Consider the following 27,081-nt stretch of genomic DNA (forward strand, 5'->3'; position numbering starts at 1 on the left):
TTTCAGGGACTTCCAGTTTTTTTAACAAACTACCTGTGTGGCAATCCTGTGTGGATTGCCTTTTCAGAGTTCACATAAGTAACACCAACTGCACTATGTCCTGTACATTCTACCATTTTCCTGGTTATTAACAATATTGCTACATTTTCTTTTGTATGTTTTCCTTGTCATCTCGGGACAGCACAGTTCTGTGAGCTTTAGCTTACTCTTTAAAGAAATATACAGTTTATACCTGAAGCTATGTTTTCAATTGTTCAATAGTACAACTGGTTTTTCCAGTTTACCAGAGTTCATTTCCTGATGAAGGACTTATGCCCGAAAAGTCGACTCTCCTGCTCCTCGGATGCTGCCTGATTGCTGTGCTTTACCCGTGCCACACCTTTCAACTCTGACCTCCAGTATCCGCAGTCCTCACTGTCTTTCAAGCCTTTCTGGTGAAGTTCCAACATGACACCCGAAAAGATGTTTTCACACAATGTAATTTTAAATGTAAATGTCCTAATGAGCAGGAGGTAAGCTTGATCACCAATTAGTGATGACAAATGCCTCCAGGCGCAGGAGACTCCGACTTACACAACATTAGGAAACACTAAAAAAAATTAGCTTCTATGTAAAGTGAAGTGCTCATGTGACTTTTAGAGGAAGTTTAAATGGATTTTAGCTAATTTCTTCTACCATTTACATGAAGTGACACGAGTGTAATGAATAATGCTCACTGATAATCATGGAAAGAAATTCTCAATTATCCAACCTCTTCAATGATGAATGCAACTACATATAGTGCAAAATGAAATTTTAATTTTTTTTTGTTTGTCTCGACATTTCACCACCAAGACAGTAGATTTTTTTTTACAATTCATTCATTTCATGTGGATATCACTAGTTTGGCCAGCATATATTACTCTTCTCAAGTTGACCTTGAGAAGGTGGTGGTGGACAGCCTTCTTGAACCACTGCAATCCATGTGCTGTAGATATACCCATAATGCCACTAATTCCAGTATCTGACCCAGTGGCTTTGAAGGAATAGCAATATTTTTCCAGGTCAGGATCTGAATGGTTTGGAAGGGTACTTACAGGTGGTGGTGTTTTCATGTACCCGGCACCCTATTCTGTCTAGGCAGCCGTGTATGTGGGTTTTGAAGTTGCTGTCGAAGAAGCTTTGGTGAAGTTTTGCAATGCATCTTGTAGGTGGTGCATACCTCCACTCATAAGCACCAATTGTGGAGGGAATGGATGTTTGTGGCTATGTTACCATTCAAAAGGGCTGTTTGTCCTGGATTGAGTCAAGCTTCTTGAGCGTTGGAGCTGCAATTATCCAAGTGGCGAGTATTTCGTCACACTCCTGCTGCTGCCTTGTAGATGGTGGACAAGCTTTTTGGAGTCAAAGGTGAGTTAGTAGCTGTAGGATTACGAGCCTCTCCCTGCTTTTGTCGTCAAAATATTGATATGGCAAGTCCAACTCAATTTCTGGTCATGGTAACCCTCAGGATATTGATAGTTGGGAATTCAGTGATGTTAATACCAATAAGTATCAAGGACAATGTATAGATTTTCTCTTGTTCCAGATGGTCATAGCCTGACAATTGTATGGCATCAATGTCACTTGCCATTTTTGGATGTAGGTTTGCTCGCTGAGCTGGAAGGTTCATTTCTAGACATTCAGTCATCCTACTAGGCAACATCATCAGTGAGCCCCCGGGTGAAGCGCTGCTGATGATTCCTGCTTTCTACCTACCAACACACTAAAACAGCAGCTAATGAACTTGAAAGACCCTATACAGACAACAAGCAAAACTAATGTCATTTATAAAATACCGTGCAAGAACTGTAACAAACGCTACATTGAACAAACAGCCAGAAAACTCACCATCAGGATATATGAACACCAACTAGGCACAAAATGACATGACCCTTTCTCATTAGTATCCTTACACATAGATAAGGAAGGACACCACTTCGACTGGGACAACACATCCATCCTAGGACAAGCCAAACAGAGACATGCATGAGAATTCTTAGAAGCATGGCATTTCAACCGGAACTCTATCAACAAATACATTGAGTTAGATCCCATCTACCACCCCCCGAGAAAAAGGACAGGAAATGACATCACCACAGGAAATGACACCACCAACCCAAAGCAACCTGAACATATAAATAGAAAGCAGGAATTATCAGCAGTGCTTCGCCCAGAGGCTCCCTGAATGTGTTACTTAGTAGGATGACTAAATGTCTGGAAATGAATGAGCAAACCTACATCCAGAGCCTCAATCTGAGCTACAAATTTTCTTAAAACTTGCCATTTTTCAGTTCAAGCCTGGATATTGTCCAGATCTTACTGCATTTGGGCATGGACTGCTTCAGTAGCTGAGGAGTTGTGAATAGTGCTGAAGATTGTGCAATCATTAGTAAACATCCCACTTCAGACTTCATGACGGAGCAAGATCAATGATGAAGTCGCTGAAGATAGTTGGACGTAGGTCACTACCCAAGGCTCCTCTTGCAGAGATGCCTTAGAATTGAGATGACTGACCTCTGATCACCATATCCATCTTCCTTTGATCCAGGTATGATTTCAACCAGTGGGAAGTTTCCTCTGATTTCCCCATATTTCCTCTGGCTCCTTGATGCTACACTCAATCAAATGTCACCTTCATGTCAAGGGCAGTCATTTGAGCTTCAAATCTACAATTCAACTCTTTTGTCTATGTTTACATCGAGGCTCTAATGAGGTCAGGAGCTGAGTGACCTGCTGGAAAATAAACTGGACATCAGTGAGCAAGTTACTGCTGAGTAGGTGATAATTGATCCAACCTTTAGTGACACCTTCCATCACTTTACTGATTATCAAGATTAGACCAATGAGACAGTAATTGGCTGTGTTGGAAACGTCCTAGTTTCAATCTGCAGGACAAAACTGGGCAGTTTTCCACATCATCAGGTAAGTGCTAGTGTTACTACAGTACTGGAACAGCTTGACTGAGAATGCAGCAAGTTCTGGTGCACAAGTCTTCAGTACTATTGCTGGCATGTTGTCAGGGCCCATCGCCTTTATAGTATCCAGTGCCTCTGACCATTTCTTGATATCACATGGAATGAATTCTCTTAGAAACCTTGGCTGAAGATTGTTGTAAATGTTTCAGCATTGATTAATTAACTCGTTGGGTTTCACAATGGGTTCTCTCTTTCTTTTCTTCTAAACAGTGCAATGTTGGTTTTCAGACCAGAACTCCCCATAAAATTGACGGTGGACAGAGACGTCCAGTATATTCAAGAATGCAAAATCTTGTCTTTTCACATTGGCAGACGTCAAATACACAGCAGTGTGATAATTTGAACTTATTTTCCTTTCAGAAATTTGGCCTTAGCTCATTTTTGATCATTTGTTATGTTTCAAAATAACAGCCTCTCGTGGGGAGGTTATATTTCCCAAAGGGTTCAAACATTCTATCAATAATGCCAAACAATCTTGGAATCATGGGTTTCAAATTGATGAGTTAAGTTTGTATGAATTTCTGATTCAAAAACTCTTTACTGCCTTTTGACAACTCTTGGCAATGACTATCATTCATCTTCCATCAGAGAAAAAATTGTCCAGTAAATAAATGCACATGAAGAACTCTATAGCCACTCACATTGAATGAAACTTAGGTTTTTAAAGATATACACCTGTTGTATTTCACTGAGTCTCACACCTGCACACACACTGGGGAAAATATAAAAGTACTCCCACAGAAAAAAAGAAAAATAAACAGGACAGATTTCAAGGAAAAGTGGGCCAGGGAGTGGAGTGTTTCGTTTCCCCCTCCAACTCTATTTTGATTTAATCCCTGAAGAAAAAGCAAAAAAAAAGAAACTCAGGTTTTCACTGCCAAAAGTTACCAGGCAATTCTTGTTGCCAATTTGTATCCATCTCTTACCCCTTGACCTTCACTCTATGGCAACAGACCAGTTTGCCCATTGGCATTACGAATAATAGGATAAAGACGAATTTTGTCAAAGCTTTACATCTTGCAGTCACCAGGACATTTAACAAGCATACCAAGGGAAATTCAAGGGGGAAAAAAAACATTTACACAATGAGAGCACAGTGCCAATTTCTTGGCAGGTGGATCCTGATTGGTTGATGCATCCCATAGAAATTAATTCTGATTGGCAATTAACTGGCTTTAATTAAATTTTAAACCAGCCAGATAGAATCTGATTCGTTAGGCCATCACACTGAGATATGAACCAATGAATGGCTGTAATCTATTTTGTTCAGACACCGTTGTTGTTAATAGTGCATGCTATTTGATTTTTCAGATCAAGCAATGGATGATCCTGAGAAAGGATCCCTGAGAATCATGCATGCAGTCACCAGGAGGGGCTTCCCTGAATTACCACATCTGGTCCTTCTGTGGCCAATCAGGAAGAACTATAAATGTTCTGGGAAGTTCTTGACCATTTCAAGTTAGGAATTAACTTCTGAATTAACCAACACCAGTTCATTTCATATAGACAATAACTCAAACAGCCTGTTGACCAGTTTGTGAGGAAAAAGCTCCAGCAAAGAGCATGAGTGAATTGTTGAAAGAGGAATTGTCAGAGACACTTTCAGTGATCACCAAGTAGAGCCTTCAGGAAGTATCTTCTGGGCAAGAACAAAAGGAATAGCTTTTATGCATTACTTGAGGAGGGAAGCAAATGTGAAGCCATAGTGGCAGGCAATAAACAATTAGATGCTCTAGAAGCAGCCAACGCTGCTTCTAAAGCAAGTGTAATGTAGGATGATCAGGGCACCTTATCACTCCAAAGGGGTACACTGACTTTCCAAGAAAATGCACAAAGCTCAGGCTGGATCTGACCTGATATAATCTGTAGTTTAGATTAACAGCCTTATTATTCACATTCATCAATCTATGATTGCAGACTTAATAACTACACTTCCCAAAAAGGAGAATAATCATGTTACGGAGATCAGAAAGCAATCTATTTTTTTCAAGAAATCAATCGTACAGTATGACTGAACTGTACCATAAATGATACATTCATACATGACATACTAACTATGGCTTTTCAAAAACAGACACCTAAATATGAGTGCATAATTTGTATCACTATAAAATAATCCTTAAACTTCAACCCAAAATAATGGACAGAATCATAATGTTCCTTCTCCATCAAAATTCTCACCCACATTAACTGTTAACCACAAATAATATATGTACTGTTCTTTAAGATTCAATCAAAATATTTGTAACTTCTATTATTCCATTTCTCCACCTTGTGGTCGGTAGAGGATAACTATCTCCTTGGTCTAAAGTTGATTTTATATTTCATAGGATTTTTAGCACAGAAAGTAGTTATTATGTCCTACCACTCCATGCTGGTGTTTACATAATCCCCACCTACTTTTCCTCATCTAAACTTTTCAGCATAATCCTTTATTCTTGTCTCATGCAATGTTTGTCTAACCAACTTGGGCCTGTACAACAAGGACAGGTTCCAAGTAAACTGGAGGGGCATCAATTTCCTGGCAGGGAGGTTTGCAACGCCAATCAGGAGGGTTTAAACTAGTGTGGTAATGGGGGTGGAAACCAGAGCTGTGGGTTAGCAAGCAAAATGACCAAGGAAAAGTTCAAGGCTAAGGCCAGTAAGAATAAAAGGAAGTACAAACAGAGGTGATGTTATTGAACATGGCCGGACTAGCAATCTGAAGTGTATTTGTTTTAATGCGAGGAGTAGGACAGGAAGGGCAGATGAACTTAGATCTGGGATTAATATATACAACTATGATGTTGTAGCTCTTATAGAGATTTGGTTGAGAGAGAGACAAGACTATCAGCTTAATGTTCTAAGATTTATATGTTCGAGCCGTGATAGAAAGGAGTGTAAAAGATGTGGGAAAGTTGGTGACTGATTAGGGAGAATATTACTGCTGTACTGAGGGAGGACAACTTGGAGAACTCTGTCAATTAGGTCATGTAGTTAGAGCTCAGGAATAAGGAAGGAGCAATCACTTTGATGGAATTGTACGAGTCTCCCAACAGCAAGCCGGTGATCGAGGAACAGATATGTGGACAGCTTACAGGTAGAAGATCCTTTATCCGAAATGCTTGGGACCAGCTGTTTTTCGGAATTTTTCGGTTTTCAGAATGTGACAGTTTAATGGTGAAATTTTAAAAAATCTTACCGGAAAAGCAGACTTCTAACTAAGAATGTGCTTGGCCACGCCCCACCATGTTGCATCTGAGTGACACACATCAAGTGGGTGTCGACTTGTGTTAACTGTTTGGTTGCCAAACAACCTTGTTAATGAGAAAAAAACTTCATAAAAAACCTCCGGATTTTGGAGCTTTTTGGTTTTTGGATGTTTGGATAAAAGATCTTCTACCGATATGGCAAAATGTGAAAATAACAGGGTTGTTGTGGTGGGTGATTTTAATTTCCCTCTATGGACTGGGACTCACTTAGTGCCAGGAGTTTGGATGGGGGAAGATTTGTATCCAGGAGGGTTTTCTTGAAGCAATATGTATTTAGTCAGACGAGGGAAGTGACCATGCTACACCTGATATTGGGGAATGAGCCCTGCTAGGTAGTCAAAACTTCAGTGGGGGGGAAAGGTGCATTTTGGGAACAGTAGCCCAAATTCTGTTAGCTTTAAGTTACTTATGGATAGAGATAAGAGTAGCCATTGGGTGAAAATCGAGGAAGACTAACTACCACATGGGGAATGTAGACTGGAGGAAGCTATTTGAGGGTAAATCCACGTCTATCATGTGGGAATCTTTTAAAAGCCAATTGTTTAGAGTTTAAGACAAGCATGTTCCTGTGAAAATAAAGGATAAAGATGTCAAGGTTCAGGAATCTTGGATGACAAGAGAAATTGAGAGCTGAATCAAAAAGAAAAAGCAAGCATACATAAAGTTTTGGAAACTTGAAGAGTACAAAGGTAGCAGGAATGAACTCTTAACAAGAAATGAGGATGGCTAAAATGGACCATGTAATATCTTTGGAAAATAGGATTAAGGAAAATTCCAAGGTATCTTATACATATGTAAGGAGTAAAAGGGTAGCTCGTGAAAGGGCAGGTCCACTCGAGCTCCAGGTGAGAATTTATGCCTGCAGCTGGAGGAAGTGAGCGAGATAATCAACAAATACTTTCCATCAGTATTTACCAAGGAAAAAGACATATTGGATGATGCATCTTGAGAGGAGTATGTTGACACTCTAGGACATGTCCATATGAAAAGGTGTTGGGTGTTTTAAAAAGCATTAATGCAGACATCCCCAAGACCCAATGAGATCTATTCCAGCAAGCTGAGGGAGGCAGGTGAGGAAATTGCTGAGACTCTTCAATGAAATCTTAATGTCCTCTTTAGTCACAGCAGAGGACCTATAGGACTGGAGAATAGCCAATGTAGTTTCTTACTTTAAGAAGGGCAACATGAATAATCTCAGAAATTACAGGTTCATAAGCCTTACTTCAGTGGTAGGGAAATTATTGGAAAATATTCTTTGAGATAGGATTTACTCACATTTGGAAAATATGAACTTATTTAGGACAAATATCTTGGCTTTGTGCAGGAAAGGTTGTATATCACAAAATTGATTGAGTTTTTTGAGATGATTGATGAGGGCAGGGTATCCCCCTGGAAATGAAAACTACTGCTTAGTTTATGCTTTTCAGCCTGGATCACCAATGGTGTGACCTTTAGTGGTAGGTGCATTTGTACTTCAAGACGTACTTCCCTGATGTACATTTGCATCTTCCTTGAAATGAATGACTTCTCTATTCTTCTTAGCTGAGTGAGCATCTCAGCTTTGGTGGTTTGCCCCTTTTAGTATGTAAATAGGTAGCTCTGAAGCAAATTTTAGGTGGGAATTGATCAAAGCATGTGCCTTGCACAAACCAATCAATTCCTGATGTGATTTGAACAGATAGGTTTTAGCCAAAGTACATCCACTATAATTTTTGGCAGGTTCAGAACAGTATGAATACATCTCAAGGTTCCACAAAAATCATCTTACAGCTACTGTCCTGGAAGACCATCCATCCGTGATTATTTCTCCACTCCCAGGAAAGTCTAATTTGTGAGGCTTCAGTGCAGGCTGCATCAAAAATCCTTTGGTGTCCTAGTGTGGCAGATGGCTGTAAAGGAGCTTGGCAGTTCAGTATTGAAACTAATTATTCACAGTGGTCTGTTAATCAAATCATTTCAATCCCAGGCCATCTCTGCAGGATTTCTTCAGGAATATATCCTCATCTGAATAGTTTTCAGCTGTTTCATCAGCTCCTCCATCATAAGGTCAGAAATGAAAATATTCGCTGATGATTACACACCAGCACCATTGTGTTCAGCACCATTTGTGATAACTTATATACTGAGTCCATCCTTGTCCATTTGCAGCAAGACCTGGACCATATACAGGATTGAGATAGTAAGTGGCAAGTAATAATTGCATTATAAAAGCGCTAGGCAATGACATCTCCAACTGGAGAGATTGTAACATTTTCCTTTGACATTCAATAGCAGTGCAATAGCTGAATGGCTCATTATCAACTTCTGGAAGTTACTGTTAACCAGAAATTCCACTGGACCAGCCATATTAATGCAGTAGCTATAACATCATTCAGAGTCTTGGAATTCTGAGGTGAGTATTCACTTCCTGACCCCCCCCCCAACCCTATGTACCATATAAAATGCACAAAACAGGACTGTGATGGATTCCAATTTACTTGCCTGAATAGTAGCAGCATCAACAATTTATGAAGCCTGATCATATTTGGACAAAGCAACCCATTTTACCATTTTAAACATTCACTCTGTGCAAGCACACTGTCACAGCGTCTGTGGGAACATCCATTTGGAGCACAATATCAACGCACCTTGTCTTGTCTGACAGCACCCTCTAAACGGATGACTTCCACTACCTTAAAGGAAATGGACAGCAGCATGGAAACATCAGCGATTGAATACTCCACTTAATGACTTAGAACTATCCTGTATAATGGACAATCATCAGCAACATTTCATGTTGTCAAAATCAAAATCCGCGAACTGTCTTCCCAATAGCATTGTGAATGCATCTATCCCACCATGGAGTAAAATAGTTTAAGAAGGCAATTCACTACCTTTTCTCAAGGGTTATTAATGATGGGCAATAAATACTGGTCCAGCCAGTGGACCAATCTGATGAAGTAAAAAAAGTTAAAACTGGCCCCATAATTTAATCCACAATGTGTCACAAAGTTTTGTATTATAGATCGTTCAGCCATGCTGCTCAGACATGTTATGAGACAAGGGGCTTGAACTTGGATTGTCTGGCTAGCAGTCAGAACGCTAACATTGCATCACAAAACCCACATAATAATAAATTTTAATTACAAATACGAACGTTAAAATGCAGGAAATATAAAACAGTGCAGTGTCCTGTTGAATTATCAACGGTTCTTGAGTGTCTTTGTTGCACTGTTACATATATTTACACTGTTGATAATATTTAACGATATAAATTGTAAACAAATGATTTCTTGGCCATTTCTTCGGTCCTACTGTTCGATGTGAGGATTGAATTAAATTTCCTCCGTTTTTTTAAGTGACGATATTGTGGTCTTCAGTTGCTGCGCGTGTATATAAAGGGTCAAGATTTATGTGATCTCGCCTAGATATGAACCTGCAATTAAATCATAATTTATTATGATTTAGTTTAAGCACTATCACAAATAATGTACAAAACTTTTCCATTATATTTCCTTGGTTCATAATTTCCTTTGTTCTAACTATCTTGGTTTTATTTCAATAATTTGAAAAGTTGTAGTGTCAATGATATGGTATGGAGTTTGCCAATGTATCTCAGATTGTTCAGAACAAATCACATTGGAAGGTCAGGAAAGATGGCAAACTAAGGTTTGTATCTGTGCAATTGACATCTTTCAATCAAGCTCCCAAGCTTGATAGGAAACATCAATATCAATTCATTAGGCAGGATACACAATAACAAAATACCTCCAATCAATAATAAATTACTCTTCTCTACAGTTCCTTGAACCAGAATTATCTCTGGCTTGACGACAATGGTTGTGAAAGAACTATGCTGGTCCATAAAGTTACAACTTGTGTTTGAATATAAGGCTGCTGCTGCTAAAGGCCCACAGCTCTCCATAGATGGACAGTATGGATCTGTTGGCTCTATTTGAATTCCAGCCTATTTAGCACTGTAGTTGTGCCACACAGAATGGTGATGGGCAACCTCAACATGAGAGTGGGATTCTGTCTCCATATGGAATTCGTGACCACAACTCTGACCAATACTGTCATGAACAGATAAATTAGCAAGGATATGATCAAGAAGGTTGCTCTCTATTGTTGGTTTCCTGATCACCTGCCACAAATCCAATTGAGCAGCACATCCTTTCGGAATCAGCCAGCCCAGTCAGTAACGTACTACCAAGCCACTCATGGCAGTGGATTCCAAAGTCCCCACGGGAGCACAAAGTTCGGAGCTCTTGCCATACTCAGTGCTTCCAGCAAGTAGCATTTGAGGAGTACCATTTCAGCAACTGGGAGGGTGGGGATGTGGTAACTGGGAATCATTAGGAGGCTTCTTTGTCTATGTTTTACCTGATGCTATGAGACTTCATGGACTCTGGAGACAATATTGAGAACAGCCAGGGTCACTCTTTCATTACTCTAAACCACTGTTTGACACCTCTGGTAGATGATCTACTGGTCAGACAGAACATACAAAATGATGGGTATTGGGGTATAGGAAATCATCGGATCATTGTTTCCATCTCCAAAAATGTTACCCCATTGTTGATGACGTCAGTCTCACCAGTTGCTTACTTAGGTTGAACCAGACTATGTTTAGCTGTAGCATCATGTTTGACTCAGAACTAAATTCCAGTGTTTGGCTGATTATTTTTAAATGGGAGTGCTATCATATGTTAATAGTTGAGGCACTTATCACAGAGACATTCAGTAGAAGCTACAGAAGAAAGGGAGGGAGGGAGGAAAAATTACAAAGTTATTTTGATGGGGTTAGCTGAATAGCGTGTGATGAAAAGCAGTGGAAGAAGGCTGGTTTATAAAGTAAAAGCAGCCATAGGCCATTTGGGCCGAGTGGTCTTTTTCTCTGTTGCTTAGGTGAAATCTTACAGGTTTAACTAATACCACACCTTTGTAACTCCAGTTATTTCTTCTACAATATGATGGTTGTGTTCTTGTGTATCCCCACGTTATAGAAAAGTCGCGCATTAGACATAGCGCTTAAAGTGTTGGCACTATAATCACAGCCAACACACATTTTAAAAGTTCACACTGTAGAAACAGCATCCCCAGTCCATCAATCACATTACAGCGAATTCGCATTGACGAAACGCGTTATAACAGAATGCCTGTGTATCCAGAGTAAAAATCTGACTCAGCATGTCATTGATCTTTCACGTGAAGTTTGCAGGGGCAGACAATTGAAAGGGCACCCCTTGGATTGTAACTTATTCTTCAATGCAGAAAATCAAGAAAAAAAAATCTTCATTGTAAAGATAAGACATACTTACTTGAACTTCTGCATCTGGTCAATCATTTCTGGGAGAGGAATATTGATTGTCTCAGGGAGAAGCAAGACTAGACTTGCTGCCAGAATCAGAACACACCCAATCAGAATAAAAGGCAGAAATTCATAATAAATACCTGTGAAAATATAGAACATAAAGGTCAAAAATAAATGCATTAACCTAAAGCGATAAACAGCATTTGTAACACAGTTGTCAATATTCAGATTTGACTGCATTGCTAAAGTAACATTACTTTCATGTCTTCATCATGCTTTCACTCTGTTGCAACTGTATAATAAGTGTAAAATAGCTAGCTTTACCTGTTTTCCAAATCTTTGAGATTCTTTAACCCTTCAAGACCACCTGAGTTACAGGGGGCAGTTTTTGATCCAACACTCTCAGCTTTAGGCCCCTTTATGAATTTGCAGAATGCAGAAGGAGAAATGATCTGACCATTATTTCACAGGATGGTTTTTATGCACCCTATTTTAGCATCGAGCTTGCACATGGAGCAAATGGTGCAGGCCCTATTTACAAGTTTATTGTTAAGATCAATCGCGTTGTGCCTGAAATGGAAGACATTCCTGATGAAGGGCTTTTACCCGAAATGTCGATTTTCCTGCTCCTCGGATGCTGCTTGACTTGCTGTGCTTTTCCAGCGCCACACTGTCGACATGGAAGACATTAGTAGAGAACGCCTAGGGCTAATTTCTCAATGAGAACATCACGAAAAGGGAGCTCATTTGACTGCTCCATTTCAAAGATGAATTTGAATACAGGATAATGCCCAGTTTACAGGCAGAAAGAATGTCTATACATACCACACCTATTTCAACTCCATAAAAGGCGACTACCATCCACTAATTCATTTCTCAGGGCAATGCATGACCAATGAAGTGCACCTGCCTGGTTTTAAATTTAAACTAAGCTTGACATTTAGCTATCAATCGTAATTAGCTGGTGCATCCTGTACAATTCAGAGTCCACTTGCCAACCAATCAGTACTTTCCACCAATACAGTATAAATGTTTTTTCCTTTATGTTGTTTTTTTCTTTTGATCTGTCCTAATGAATGCAAGATTGAAAACCGTTAGCAAAGTGTTCCTCTTCTAAGCAAATTATGTTAACAATGCTGTACAAGTCCAGAAGATATAAATTTAGAATCGGTTTTGGTGGAGTTAGAAAACAGCAAGAGGCAGGAAACATTTCTGGGATGAAGAGTGTGGTGTTGGAAAAGCACAGCCAGTCAGGCAACATCCGAGGAGCAGGAGAATTGACATTTTGGGCATAAGCTCTTCATCAGGAATGAGACTTGTGGGCCAAGGGGCCTGAGAGAAAAATGGGAGGGGGTGGGGCTGAGGGGGAAGGTAGCTGGGAATACGATAGGTAGATGAAGGTGGGGGTGAAAATGACAGGTCAGAGAGTACAGTTGAGCAGATAGTTGGGAAGGAAAATGGACAGGTAGGACAGTTCAAGAGGGCGGTGCCAAGTTGGATGGTTGGGACTGGGATTATGTGAGGAGAGGGGAGTTGGTTATAATTGTTCTAATCTCAGTGGTAGTTTAAGACAGAGCTTAAATCAATGACAGGTAATGATTATTACAAAACTGTGTGGCTATTTAATCTTCATAAGACTTGAAAAATAAACAAATTTGCAGTTTTAGTATGGAGGGAAAGTTCATAAGATACTTCCAAGATAGGTTTTGAGAGCAACATGTTAAGGAACCAAGTATAGGCTGTTTTGGGTGTAGTATAACATGTTGAGAAAGTATCAATTCATAACTTCCCAGCAAAATAACTAAAATATGGCAGACCAAAATATTGGGCTTGAAACAAGGAGCTCAGACCTAAGCAAAGCAAATTACATTGCTCTGAGGTACAAGTTGGTAAATGAATAATAAGTCTGAGATGTACGAGGATTTTGGATTTCAGCAAAGGAGGATGAGGAAATTGATGAGTTATGAAGGGGTTAGCAAGACATGTCAAGCAGATATCATGCATCACTGGGATATTGCATTGGAAATCATGCTCTGCCGTTCTTAGTCATCACAAAACTCTAAAAAAATTATCAAAGTACTCAAAGACCTAATTTACTTTGAAATAGACCCAGGCTAACAGAAACCATGGAGCAGATTTCTGTATTAAACACAAACTATATTTCTAAATAAATAGATTTTAATCAGAGATTTTAAAAACTCTAAACTGTTAACATACAACTACAAGTTAAAACATTAAGCCTCCACCAAAACCCTCATACACACGCATACAGATAAAAAAAATCACATTGGTGTTATGGGAAGAGGTGGAAAATTACTGGGGAAGCAGCTCAGTGACCCTACCAACAGGTATAGCCAAGATAATCTTTTTGCTGCCTGGATTTTATAAGTTTCAATCTCTCCTCCAGAATTGCTATTAAAAGGCAATTTGAAGAAAAAGGTTTCTGTGCTTTTAAAAAATGAACTCTTAAATCACGATCAATGACATTGAAACTTGCTGCATCCAAAAATTCATTACATCATCAAACGAAAGACATGGCATGGATCATAACGGTTGGAACCTTAATATCATTTCCTACTGGTGTTTGTGTGAGGTCAGAAATGAGAGAGGAAAAATAACTACAAGGTAAATAGTGGAAAGTAAAGTGACTACTGAACGTTACAATATGTTGTTCTGGTTTCAATAAAGACCAGTTATTTAAAAAACAAAATTAAACTCAATATTTTTCCCATGCTAGAGTTAATGAAAAGAGGTACCACTGACATTGAACTACACTTTATAAATACCTGTACTTTTAACCTAAAAATCCTCACCAGATCACTTTCCTTTCATCTTCCATTCAAGAGTTCCTTCATGATGAGAATTATTTCACTTCTCCTGGGACCAGAAGGTTTGCAGTAACTTTCAGGAATCCAGTTTGATTCTCCTGAAGTTTCCCACTGTTCTTTGGTATGAAATTTCCTTCAGGTCCTTCGACTCAGGAATCTCCAACTCAAACACTGGTCTCACTATATTCTTGTTTCATGCCTAAAAATCAGGTCACCCCTGGCTTCTCATGATATTCTGCTCCTGGTTCCAGCTGCCGTATAGCTCCTCGCTGATTCTCTTCGTTTGAACTAATGGGAAACTGACTCAACTCCAATTGCCAGTTTTGGTAAGAAATCACACAGATTGACAGCCAAATACCAAAAATCATTCTCTTTGCAATCCATCCCCATAGCAACATGACATACTTGGTATGTCCAAGACAGAGATTTGAACTAATTGTTTCCAATTCTCACTCCTCCACCTTGTTCTAGTAAACACACATAAACTGAGTGTCTTTTTCAATCATTAAGACACAGCTAGAGAACCTATCAGACCACACATTGGATATGTGGCTACATAACCGTAGAATTGAAAATACATCCTTCAGATTTTGAGCCACTACATCTAAATTATCCACACATTTATTGTAATTGCTAATTCCAGAAAAGAATTAGAGAAAAATCTAAGACTTCATAATGCAAATCTCCCCCAATGAAATCACTTCCTCATATTAATCGACTGCTCATGGACCAGGATATAGATTGCTGCAGGACGTAGACAGACAGAAATTTAGGGAGATGGTTTTGTGACAATCTTAGTCACGTGAGATTTTTGATCATTTCCAGAATTTTATTAGTGAGAGCAGAAGTGATTGTTAGAGCAGTAACAGCTGACAAGAGAACAAAGTAAAGCTTCTACCTCCAGGTTCTGGTAGCTTTGGAACTGGTTTTATCAGATGGGAGGATTTACCAGACTATGAAGGGTCATATGATGGGGTCAACATATGACCTCTTAACCACACTTGAAAAGCACCGTTCAACATGATTTTCACGATCCTTTTACATACTGAGTTTTGAGAAGATTTGTAGCTCAGGTTGAGGTTTTGGATGTAGGTTCGCTGAGCTGAAAGGTTCATTTCCAGATGCTTCGTTACCTTACTAGCTAACATCTTCAGTGGACCTCATGCGAAGCAATGCTGAAAATTCCTGCTTTCTATTTATATGTTTGGGTTTCTTTGGGTTGGTGATGTCATTTCCTGTGGTGATGTTATTTCCTGTGGTGAAGTCATGTCCTGTTCTTTTTCTCAGGGGTGGTAGATGGAGTATAACTCGATGTGTTTGTCGACAGAGTTCCAGTTGGAATACCATGCTTCTAGGAATTCTTGTGCGTGTCTTTGTTTGGCGTGTCCTAGGATTGATGTGTTGTTCCAGTTGGTGTCCTTCCTCATCCACAGATGAGGATAATAGTGAGAGACGGTCATATCTTTTTGTGGCTAGTTGGTATTCATGTATCCTGGTGGCTAGTTTTCTGCCCGTTTGTCCAATGTAGTGTTTGTTACAGTCTTGCACGGTATTTTGTAAATGACGTTAATTTTGCTTGTTGTCTTTCTAGGTTCTTTCAAGTTCATTAGCTGCTGTTTTAGTGTGTTGGTGGGTTTGTGGGCTACCATGATGCCAAGGGGTCTGAGTAGTCTGGCAGTCATTTCTGAGATGTCTTTGATGTAGGGAAAAGTGGCTAGGGTTTCTGGATGTGTTTTGCTTACTTGTTTGGGTTTGTTGCTGAGAAATCGGCGGACTGTGTTCACAGTCACAACTGTGCTCGTGACTGTGACCATTCTTTTTGAATACACGGTATAGGTGATTTTCCTCTGCTCAGCATAGTTCCTCTGTGCTGCAGTGTGTGGTGGCTCATTGAAATAATGTTCTGATGCAGCTTCATTTGTGGATGTTAGGATGATTGCTTCTGTCATTCAATATTTGGTCCGTATGTGTTGTTTTCCTGTAGACGCTGGTTTGAAGTTCCCCATTGACTGTTCGCTCTACTGTGACATTTAGGAATGGCAGTTTGTTGTTGTTTTCCTCCTCTTTCGTGAATTTTATGCCAGTAAGAGTATTATTGATGGTCTTGAAGGTTTCCTCTAACTTGTTTCGTTTAGTGATGACAAAGGTGTCATCCACGTAGCGACCCAGAATTTGGTTTGGATGGTTGGCAGAGCTGTTTGCTCAAGTCTCTGCATAACTGCCCCTGCTAAGAACCCTGATATCGGAGATCCCATGGTTGTTCCATTGGTTTGTCTGTAGGTTTTGTTGTTGAAGGTGAAGTGGGTGGTAAGGCATAGGTCCACTAGCTTGATGATATTCTCCTTGTTGATGAAGTTAGTGGTGTTTGGTGTGTGTGTCTTTGGGTCTTCTAATGGTGTAGTCAGTGTTTCCTTGGCCAGGTTAATGTTGATTCAAGTAAACAGGGCTGTTACATCAAAGGAGACCATTATTTCATCCTCTTCTATCTTAGTGTCTTTGATGGTCTTCAGGAAGTCTTGGGTGGAGTGGATAGAGTAGCGTGAGCCTTCTACTAAGTGGTTTAGTCTTTGGTGTAACTCCTTAGCTAATCTGTAAGTTGGTGTTCCAGGTAGCGAGACTATGGTCTGATGGGGGCTCCTAGTTTGTGAATTTTGGGTAATCCGTAGAGGCGTGGTGTGTTGGATCCGTCTGGTTTCATTTTTTGGAAGCCGGTCTTATTTATTTGTCCAGATTTCTGAAATTTTTGAGTAGGGCTGTGATTTGGTTCTTTAGTTGTGGGGTCAGGTCTATCGGCACTTCTTGGTAAGTGTTGGTACCTGTAAGTCGTGCGTTTGCTTTTTCAATGTCGTCTCTTCGATTTAGAATGACTATCAAGCGTCCTTTGTCTGCAGGTAGGATAATAATTTTTTTTTTGTCTTTCCAGTGCTTTCCTTTCTTGTGTATTGAGTGTGTTTCCTTCCTTTTTTCTGCTTAATGTTGGTGCACCTACCTGTCTAATGGATTGTTGGGTTTCTTCTGTGAGTTGGTTGTCTTTTAGTGTTGTTTCTAATGCTGCTAAGAAATCTTTCTTGTCCACATCCTGGCAGTTGTAATTTAATCCTCTTACTAAGATAGCTTTTTCAGTGTCTATAAAGGGTTGGTCAGATAAGTTTTTTATCCATGCTTCTGTGTTGTCATTGCTGTTACTTTGTGAAAGTTTGTCTAGTTTTTCTGCAGGTCAAGTTTTTTCATTTTCTGTGTTTGTCGCTGTCTAATATCTATGTCTTGTTGTACAGTGTCTGTCCATTCATGGTCTGTTGCATGACTAAGTAAAGATTCTTGGTGCAAAGTTTCCTGGTTGCATTTACGGAGTCAGTTGTGGGCATCATTAATCATGTCCCTAAGCAGTCAGCGGCCGTTTTGCTCTGCTATTTTTATGGCTCAGACCCATAGTCTCACTACCTGGAACACCAACTTACAGATTGGCCAAGGAGCTACATGAAAGACTAAAATCAAAAAATTGCAGGAAAAATCTCTGTGGGTTTCTTAGCATGTGTGGAGAGAAAGCAGAGTTAATATTAACTCCACTCTGAAGATGTGTCATTGGACCCAAACAATAACAACTTCTAGTGTGGCATTTGGATACCATTTGGATACAGAACTGGCTCAAAGGTAGAAGACAGAGGTGGTGGTGAAGAGTTGTTTTTCAGACTGGAGGCCTCTGACCAGTGGTATGCCACAAGGATTGGTGCTGGGTCCACAACCTTTTGTCATTCATATAAACAATTTGGATATGAAAATAGGAGTTATAGTTAGTAAGTTTTCAGATGACACCAAAATTGGAGGTGTATTGGACAGTAAAGAAGGTTACATCAGATTACAATAGGTCCTTGATTGGACGGGCCATGGGCAGATGGAGTTTAATTTAGATAAATGCGAGGTGCTGCATTTTGGGAAAGCAAATCTTAGCAGGACTTATATACTTAATGGTAAGGTCCTGGGGAGTGTTGCTGAACAAAGAGACTTTGGGATGCATAGTTCCTTGCAGATAGGATAGTGAAGAAGGCGTTTGGTATGCTTTCCTTTATTGGTCAAAGCATTGAGTAGAGGGATTGGGAGGTCATGTTGCAGCCGTACAGGACATTGGTTAAGCCACTTTTGGAATATTACGTGCAATTCTGAAAGGATGTTGTGAAACTTGAAAGGGTTTAGAAAAGATTTACAAGGATATTGCCAGGGTTGTAAGGTTTGAGCTGTAGGGAGACGCTGAATAGGCTAGGCTATTTTCCTTGGAACATCTGAGGCTGAAGGGTGACCTTGTCGAGATTTTAAAAATTATGAGGGATGTGGATCGGATAAATAGATAAGGTTTTTCCCTGGGATGGGGGAGTCCAGAACCAGAGAGCATAGGTTCAGGGTGAGAGGGCAAAGATATAAAAGGGACTTAAGGAGCAATGTTTTCACTCAGAGGATGGTGCATGTATGGAATAAGCTGCCAGAGGAAGTGGTGGAGGCTGGTACAAATGCAGTATTCAAAAGGCATCTGGATGGTAATATGAATAGGAAGGGTTTAGACGTATATGTGCCAAGTGCTGGCAAATGGGACTAGATTGGGTTAGGATATCTGGTTGGCATGGATGAGTTGGACCGAAGGGTCTGTTTCCATGCTGTGCATTCTGTATGACTGTATAACTAAGTGAGGAATCTTGGGAACAACGTCAGGCATTGCTGGAAACACTCAGCAAATCTGGCAGTATGTGTGGAGAGAAAGTAGTGTTAATGTTTGGGTCCAATTACACTTCTTCAGTGTGGAGTTAACATTAAGTCTGCTTTCTCTCCACAGATGCTGCCAGACCTGCTGAGATTTTCCAACAATTTCAGATTTTGTCCCAAGTTTCTTTTCTTGTTTTTATTTGTCCAAGGTTTTAAATAAACCAGGATCTGCAGGAATACCAGTACTGTATTCTGAAAGCTGATGATTCACTCCCAGAGATTTGGAAAGGTCTCATGAAATGTGAAACTCAAAAAAATCATTTATTATGGACATAGGTATGACCCTTATGAAGCACTGTTCAAATAGAGCTAAACTTCACAATATTCAAATCATGTCACAATGTAAATTGTTATTGATAATATATACTTAGTAAAGCTAAAGTTGGCATAACCCTACTGGGCCATGTCAGAGAGAGAGATGAATGGTGGTGACTTACCCTGAGGATTGCCATATCTCAGATGAGGGAGAGACTGAGAAGGAAAATCCATGAATGTTAACCTCAGTGGAATGTTAAAACCACACTGTCGGTATCACTCACATATTGCAAACAGCAATTCAGCCAACTGAGCTAACCAACCCCATGTAATAGGCTCAGTCGACAAAGGTTTGGAGGGATATTGACCAGAAGCAAGCAGGTGGGACTAGTATTGTTTGGGATTATGTTCGGCATGGACTGTTTGGACTGAAGAGTCTGTTTCTGTGTTGTATGGCTCTAAGGCTGCAGAAGTTCAAGAAGGCAGCTTATCACCACCTTCTCAAGTGTAAGTAGAGATGGCCAATATATGCTGGCCCAGCCAATGACACCTGTGTCCATTGAGTGAAAAGAAAACTGTGCTAAGCTTATAGTTTCTGCTCTCTATGTCCATTTGTTCATAAAGAGAGGTATTGCATTTGTAGTTTCTAATCTCCTGCACATTTTTTTATGAATCTAGGCAATTTTGGAAGATTACAGCCATTGAATCTATCCCTGTACCTCCTTTGAAGATTCTAGAATGCAGACTGGGTTCAGTGTAGTTCCGATTTTAGTCCCATGAGATCTACTCATTCACTTTCTCCAGTCTTATGATGGTTTTAAATTCCTTCCTCGCTTTTGCTGTTTGATTGTGATAATGGTTACACTTAAATACCATCCTTGATCTCAGACAGTCAGATAATGCATAGTGGCTGGGGGCTGAGAGTTTTGTGGGTCTGAGGAATGGTCCTATATATACTGAGAGCTTCATTTATTTCTTCATTTACACCATGTGCAGATGAATGGTATGCATTTGAGAATGATCTGTGGCATCATGCTAATCTAAATATAAAATTCCTTAGATATTACCTTAATTAGAAGGCTAAGCATATACCTTACCAAGATAGAAAATGTAAGGTGAGATGATGCTGCCCAGCCGGGAGGCCATTGTGCTTGTTCCGATACCCATATTTCTTACTATTGTTGGATACAGCTCAACAGTATAGACATAAACCATGGAAAGGGCACAGGAGACTGCAAATTTTCCAATCATCACCAGCACTGTGGCAATTATTGAAAGGTCTAGAGAAAAAAAAATAATCATAAACATGGTGGAAAAAGCACAGGTTTACAAGCAACTATCTACATAATCCCACTCAATGTGTGGACTAATTTCCAAAATATATATTTAGGGCATGGGCACTTGCTACTTTCAAGTCCATGCTGGAAATTCATGGAGTTGCTCCATAACCGATAAAATTAATGGACACAAAAGCCTGCATCCACAATATATTCTGATATATGTTTATAATAAGCAAAGTAGTATGAAAGGAACAGAAGACAACTAGAGTTGAATACATGGCTGGAGAAATGGTACAGGTAGAGGTAGATTTAAAAGCTTGGACAATGGGTGTGGCTTTGGTGAAGGCAGACCTGTACAACCAGATGGATTGCACCTCTTTCTGTACTTGATTGACATTCAATTATATATCCTTGTCCACTCTGGTTAAAAAAGATGCACCGTTGTTTATTTAGGTCCCCAGCTATGGAAGGCATGACCCCATCTTGGTCTCCTATGTATAACAACTTGCCACAAAACATCATGGAGATAAAAAGGACAATTTAAATAATAGCAATGCCATTCATTGACTAGTTACAGCAATGCTTAAGCCAATAATAGTTCTATGCCATATAATATGACATATGAATTTGTTTGCTGTTAGGGTCCTGCAAATCAGCTGTCACACTCCTCGCCTCATAAAGCTCATTCTGATCGCTCTGTCTTTGAAAATTGCCTTTTCCGTCTCCAGCCTCACTATCAAAATTGCAAATCCATTCCCATCTTTTGCACAAATCCATGTTTGATTCCATCCAATCAGATTTCCTTGCTGTCACAGTGCTGAAATAGCACTTATTAAAGTCTCAGATAACATCCTATATGACAATAGCAAAGGTAACACATCTCTCTTTTGTTCTTCTCAATATCTAGGCAACCTTTTAGACAGTTGATGACAGCAATCTGCCCAGATTCACTGACATCATGTTCATCTGGTTCTATTCTTATCCATCTAAGTATAGCCAGAAAATCTTCAGGAAGCAATTCTCTTTCCTCTCCTATACTGTTACCTTTGATGTACTCAGTCCTTTGTTTCCTATTTCTCAATGGTATGTTGCTGCTCAATTACATCATCCAAAAACATATCTGTTCTTAGTAGCTCTACTACACCATCAGTTCTTTTGACTCCTCAACTGTCTGTAAGTTGTCAAACTGCTTGTCTGAAAACCAGTACTAGAAAGAAAGATATTTCCTCTGTTGAATATATGAAATTGAAAAGATATTGCCTCTAACTGCTTTTGCTATCTCACAACATCCTGGCCACTGCCTGAAGCTGAACCAGAAAGATGACAATCTTGATAGTTGTCATTATCCATGGGGCGAGGTGTACTGATCTCCCATGGATAACAAAAATACAGAAACCACGACAATGCAAATCTTCTATCTACTGTGAAGGACTGCATGATCAGACCAGATGAGTCAATGGGGGAAAAGAAAACATTGTATCTGAGGCCATACTCATCATCGTATCATTAACTGTGATTGTATGGATCCATTGGGAGTGAACCCCAGGTAATGAGAAATGAGTGTTGTTGAATTGAGATTTCAACAACATATGCACATCATGATTAAGACTGTCAATCTTTGCTTCTGTAAAACTGACAATTTCTGCTCTGCTTTTGCTTATTTGGTGCTCAAACCTTCTTCATTGCCTTTGTTACCTCCAGATTTTATTATTCTAATACAGTATTACCTGACATTCAACTGTCTACCTTGAGTATACTGGAGGTCTTCCAAATCTCTGCTGCTTCTGTCATTACACTTGCAGAAAGCCCGTTTCACCCACTATCCTTGTGTTTTCTGCTTACAAGATTTCCTTGTTAATCAGCATCTCATTTCAAATTTCTCATCAATCTTTTCAAATCTTTCCATACTTGGGTGTTAAGCTGTGCAGTTCCATCACTAAACTTGGCATTTACTTTATTTGCTAAATCAAGCTTTTGCTTCTTTGTCGTAATATGGGCTTGGAGTCATATTTGTTTTATAATGCTCCTGAGAAGTATCTTAGGACATATTATAATGAAGCTCAGATATAAATACAAGTTATTGTTTTTGCTCTTTCATTCATGGGATATTGGCATTGCTGGTTAGGCCAAAATTTAGTGCCCATTCCTACTTGTCCTGAAGAAGCTGGTGATGAACTACTTTCTTGAACTGTTGCAATACTTAGAGTCATAAGGTCAGCTACAGTGCTGTTAGGAAGGGCTTTCCACGAGTTTGATCCAGGAATGGTGAAAAAGTGGTGATAATCATTTCATTCGGAATGTTGTATGGCTTGAATGGGAATTAGTTGGTGGTATTCGCATGCATTTGCTACCTCTGATCTTCTAAGTGGTAGAGGTTGTGAGCTTGAAAGATGCTTTTGCAAAAGCTTTTGAGAGTTGTTGAGAAAGTTAATGAATGTTTTAGGATATCTGAACAGATGTGTATACGAAAGTATACTTTCAAGTATTGCAGTGCCCAGGCAGACTTCTTCTCAAGTTCATTAGCTTAAAGTGAAAGAGCAGGCTATGTCAAAGGTACTTTGTATTTATCAGTAATGAATATAAGGACATATAAACAAATTGAGTGTGAAGATTTTGAAGTGTTTAGATTTTATGAATTGTGCCCCAGGTTGCGAAGCAAAGCAAGAGAACATGCTGCAAGCATCTGACTATGATTCTCCAATCCAGGAGGCTGGAGGGTTAGCAAACAGCTAACATTGTACTGTTGGTTTAAAAGTCAAGGAAGATATAGCCCAAGTAATTTAAACCAATCTTCTTAACCTCAGTGATGAGGAAATTATTGGAAAATGCTCTCAGATAATATAACTTATCCTTTTTAAAAGTCATAGACTAGCTAAGAATGGATTTGTTCAGGAAAAGTTGTTTTGGACAAATTTGACTGAATGGTTTGAGGTGGTAAAAAGGACAGTTGATGAAGGAAGCATTTTAGTTGTAGCCTGCATGTATTTTCTGAAAGCTTTTGACAAGGTTTTACATTGCAGACAGATCAGAAGATCTTAAGCTTGTGAGTTCCAGGAGAAAATTGCAAACTGTATTCAAAATTTGTTAAATGGCAAGGAGCAAACAGTAAAAGTTAGCTGATGTTCTTTGAAGGTGGTTTCCTCTGGGTTCAGTACTGGATGCTCTTGTTATTTGTGGCACAGAGCAATGACATTCGATTGTAATGTAGGGAATATTGGCCGAAGGGCCTGTTTCCACACTGTAAATAATCTAATCTAATCTAATCTGTCATGATACTGAAGCTTGCAAATGTTATGAAAATTTGCTGCATGGTTGCTAATATGGATAGAAGCTGTACAGTGCAAGATGATATCAAGTATTAGTCAAGGTGTCAGAAAAGTGGCAAATGATATTCAATCCAGCAAATTGTGAGGCAATGTGTTTGGAGAAGACTTACAGGAAATAGAACGTAAATATATAATGGGTAGTTGTATGTGTAGAGGAACAAGAGAACTTGCTCTCCAATGGATCTTCAATGACTCTTGAAAGCAACAGAACAGATAAGTTACCTGCTTAAGATGACATTCAGACTATATTCCCTCATTAGTTAAGGCATAGCATACAACAGGAGTGAATTTACGCCAGAATTGTATAAAAATACTCGTTGATAATAAACATAGTAATGAGAATACTGCAAACAGTTCTATTCACCGCATTCCAGGAAGGATATGAAGATTTTGCCTTGAGTGGAGAATTCTAGCAATGAGGAGAGTTTGACTCGGCTTTTTTTTTGTTTCCCCTTTGGATTTTAAGAAATTGAGAGGAAATTGAATTAAGGTATCTAAAATTGAGGCCACTAGATTGTATGAAAGCAACAATCTATTTCTGTTAACTGTGAGTTCAATAACTAGAAGCCACATTAGAAGTAATTGGTCAAATGTTTAGGGGCAAGTTTAATGTTCAGTTACTGTATGGTAGAGGTCCGGAGCTTATTGCATGAAAATATGGTAATTCTAAGATTATAGATATCACGTCTGTTACACAGTTACACCTGTGAGTTCACTGATGTGAGTGAATGGCACAAGTTAGTGAGATTGGTGGGTGCACACCATTGGGTATACACTGAATAAATTTAATACACAGCATAATGTATCCTATGTTTGAAGAGAATGCTGAGTCTAATGCAAATTTGATAGCAATAAAACTAAAATAAATGTCAGCAGTTCCACATTTCTTCTTTGATAAGATAATAAGGATTTACATAGTTTGGTAAAACTAACAATGAAACGCTAGTTGGACAATTCAGATCTTCTTCCACTTCTGACATTTATTTTTGGACTAGGTTCACTATAGTTTAGAAGAATGAGTGGAGATCTAATTGAAACATGCACAATTCTAACAGGGCTGGACAAAATGGATGCAGGCATGATGTTTCCCTAACCAAGGGGTCCAGAACAAGGGATCTCAGTCTCAGGACACATGGACACAGCTACTTTACTCTGAGATGAGAAGAAATGTCTTCATTCAGAGGGTGGTTCACATCTGGAATTCTTTAATTCAGAAAACTGCAGGCAAAGTCACTGAATATACTTAGAAAGAAAGTTAGACTTCTAGAGGCTAAAGAGGTAAAAAGAGGGGTGAGGCAATCATGCTGAATGGTGGAGCAAATTCAATGGGCCAAATGGCTTACTCCTATTTTCTACATTTTGATGTCAATGCTGAGGATTTTAGGAATCTATTGAGGTCAGTTTTCCATCAATCTTCCCTTCCTCACTATTTTCTGCTCAGTCCACCATTCTTAGTGTACAATTAAGATCAGCAACATTGTGATGGATCTTCAGTTTGCGGAACAGTGTGTTATAATGCTATAAGCTGTTAAGGCCAGCATTGGATGTGTTTTTGAATTTATCAAGAAATGCAGATTTATGTCATTTAACAAAAAAAAACAAGTTCTGATAAACGTAGCTGCCCTGAGAACATTTACTTGAAGGTATGAGCTGGATGAAGAAAAAGACAACTCCACCAAGAAAAAGTATGGCTGTAAGGCTGAGCCGTCGGGGAAACCGCTGAATGAAAATCCAAGATGCTATATAGGCCGGAACTTCAATGGCACCAGCGAAGAAGCAGTTCAAGTAATCATCTCCATGGAGATTGGATGTGTTCAAAGACAGGCCATTATATATACTTGTTATAATCATCCTGCAACAAAACAATAAATTCCACTTGTAATATAATTTTTAAACTTTCCTCCTCCAACATCATTTTTTTTTCAATTTTGTTTTACTACCATTTTCTTTCTCTCATTTGTGCTTGCTGTTCCACCTAACATTTCCTACCAGGAGATTTGTTCCTCATATCCTGGACTCAGATCAGGATTAATCAAGGAAATTCTGTGCAAGCAACTAGCTTTCTAAATTTCCTCTCTGCCTCAGTTCAGAACCAATAACATTTCTATTGGAAATACTCAGCAGGTCAGGCAACATCCACTGAGAGAAACATTAGTTTAACTGGATGTCGCCTAAATTGGAGATTATGCTTTCTGGTCCTAGACTCTTCCAGAATGAAAGTAACTTCTCCATATTTATCTTGGCAAGCTGCCTAAGAATTAATGATGTTTGAATAATGTTGCCTTTCATTCTTTTAAACCCCACTGAGTATGGGCCCAGTCTACTCAATGCCACTGCATAAGAAAATCCCTCTATACCCGAGATCAACCTGGTAAACATTTTCTGGACTGCCTGCAGCGCCAATATGTCTTTCCTTAGATTACTGTGAATATTTATCTAAGTGTGGTCTGAAAAGTGTTTTGTACAGTCTAAGCAAGAACTCTCTATTTTGTATACCACTCCTTGTGAAATAAAAGCCACCATTCTATTTGTCTTCCCTATTTCTTGTTGCTTGTATACTAACATTTATTTTAAATATGTTCAAGGACTCCTAAATCCCTCTGTGCTGCAACTTTCTGCCATCTATCTCTACTTAAATAATATCCAGCTCCTCTATTCTTCCTGCCAAAATGCATAATTTCACATTAGGTAAAATCATGTCAAATTAAACATATTCACTGAACTTTTGTCTATGTTCGTTGTAGACTTCGCATCATCCTTACCACTTGCCTTCCTAAATGTTCGCAAATTTGGCTGTGGTCCATTCACTGCCTTCATCATTATTAAATATTGTAAATAATTGTTGTTCCAGCACTAATCGCTATGGCACAACATTAGTTACAGATTGCCATGCTGAAAATGCTTTCCTCATCCCAACTCTGTTTTCTTTTAGTTAGCCAATTCTCAGTCTGTGCTAATATACCACCTCGAACACCATGGGTTTGTATCTTTTAAAAAAAAACTAATATGAGGTACCTAATAAAATGTCTTCTGGAAATCCAAACAAATTACACCTGCTGCTCCTCCTTATCTATCCTGTTTGCCACCTCTGAAAAGATTT

The 27,081-nt window shown here is 39.2% G+C and overlaps 1 protein-coding gene across 2 annotated transcripts in view; it reads right to left on the minus strand.

Moving 5' to 3' along the window:
• Positions 1-4,449: 4,449 nt before the first annotated feature.
• Positions 4,450-27,081, minus strand: part of LOC140491999 (organic cation/carnitine transporter 2-like) — a 58,752-nt gene continuing 36,120 nt past the window's right edge. The window contains exons 7-10 of one of the 2 annotated variants that reach the window (XM_072590575.1): positions 25,619-25,833; positions 20,473-20,655; positions 11,548-11,680; positions 4,450-9,662 (exon numbers count right to left, since the gene is read on the minus strand). In XM_072590575.1, coding sequence (XP_072446676.1) covers positions 9,581-9,662; positions 11,548-11,680; positions 20,473-20,655; positions 25,619-25,833 — 613 coding nt within the window. In that variant the 3' untranslated portion in view covers positions 4,450-9,580. Of the gene's footprint in view, positions 9,663-11,547; positions 11,681-20,442; positions 20,656-25,618; positions 25,834-27,081 lie in introns of those variants that run through there. The other variant, XM_072590576.1, reaches the window with a different exon arrangement.

This window comes from Chiloscyllium punctatum, chromosome 20 (assembly GCF_047496795.1).
Source record: "Chiloscyllium punctatum isolate Juve2018m chromosome 20, sChiPun1.3, whole genome shotgun sequence".
Taxonomy (NCBI): Eukaryota; Metazoa; Chordata; class Chondrichthyes; order Orectolobiformes; family Hemiscylliidae; genus Chiloscyllium; species Chiloscyllium punctatum.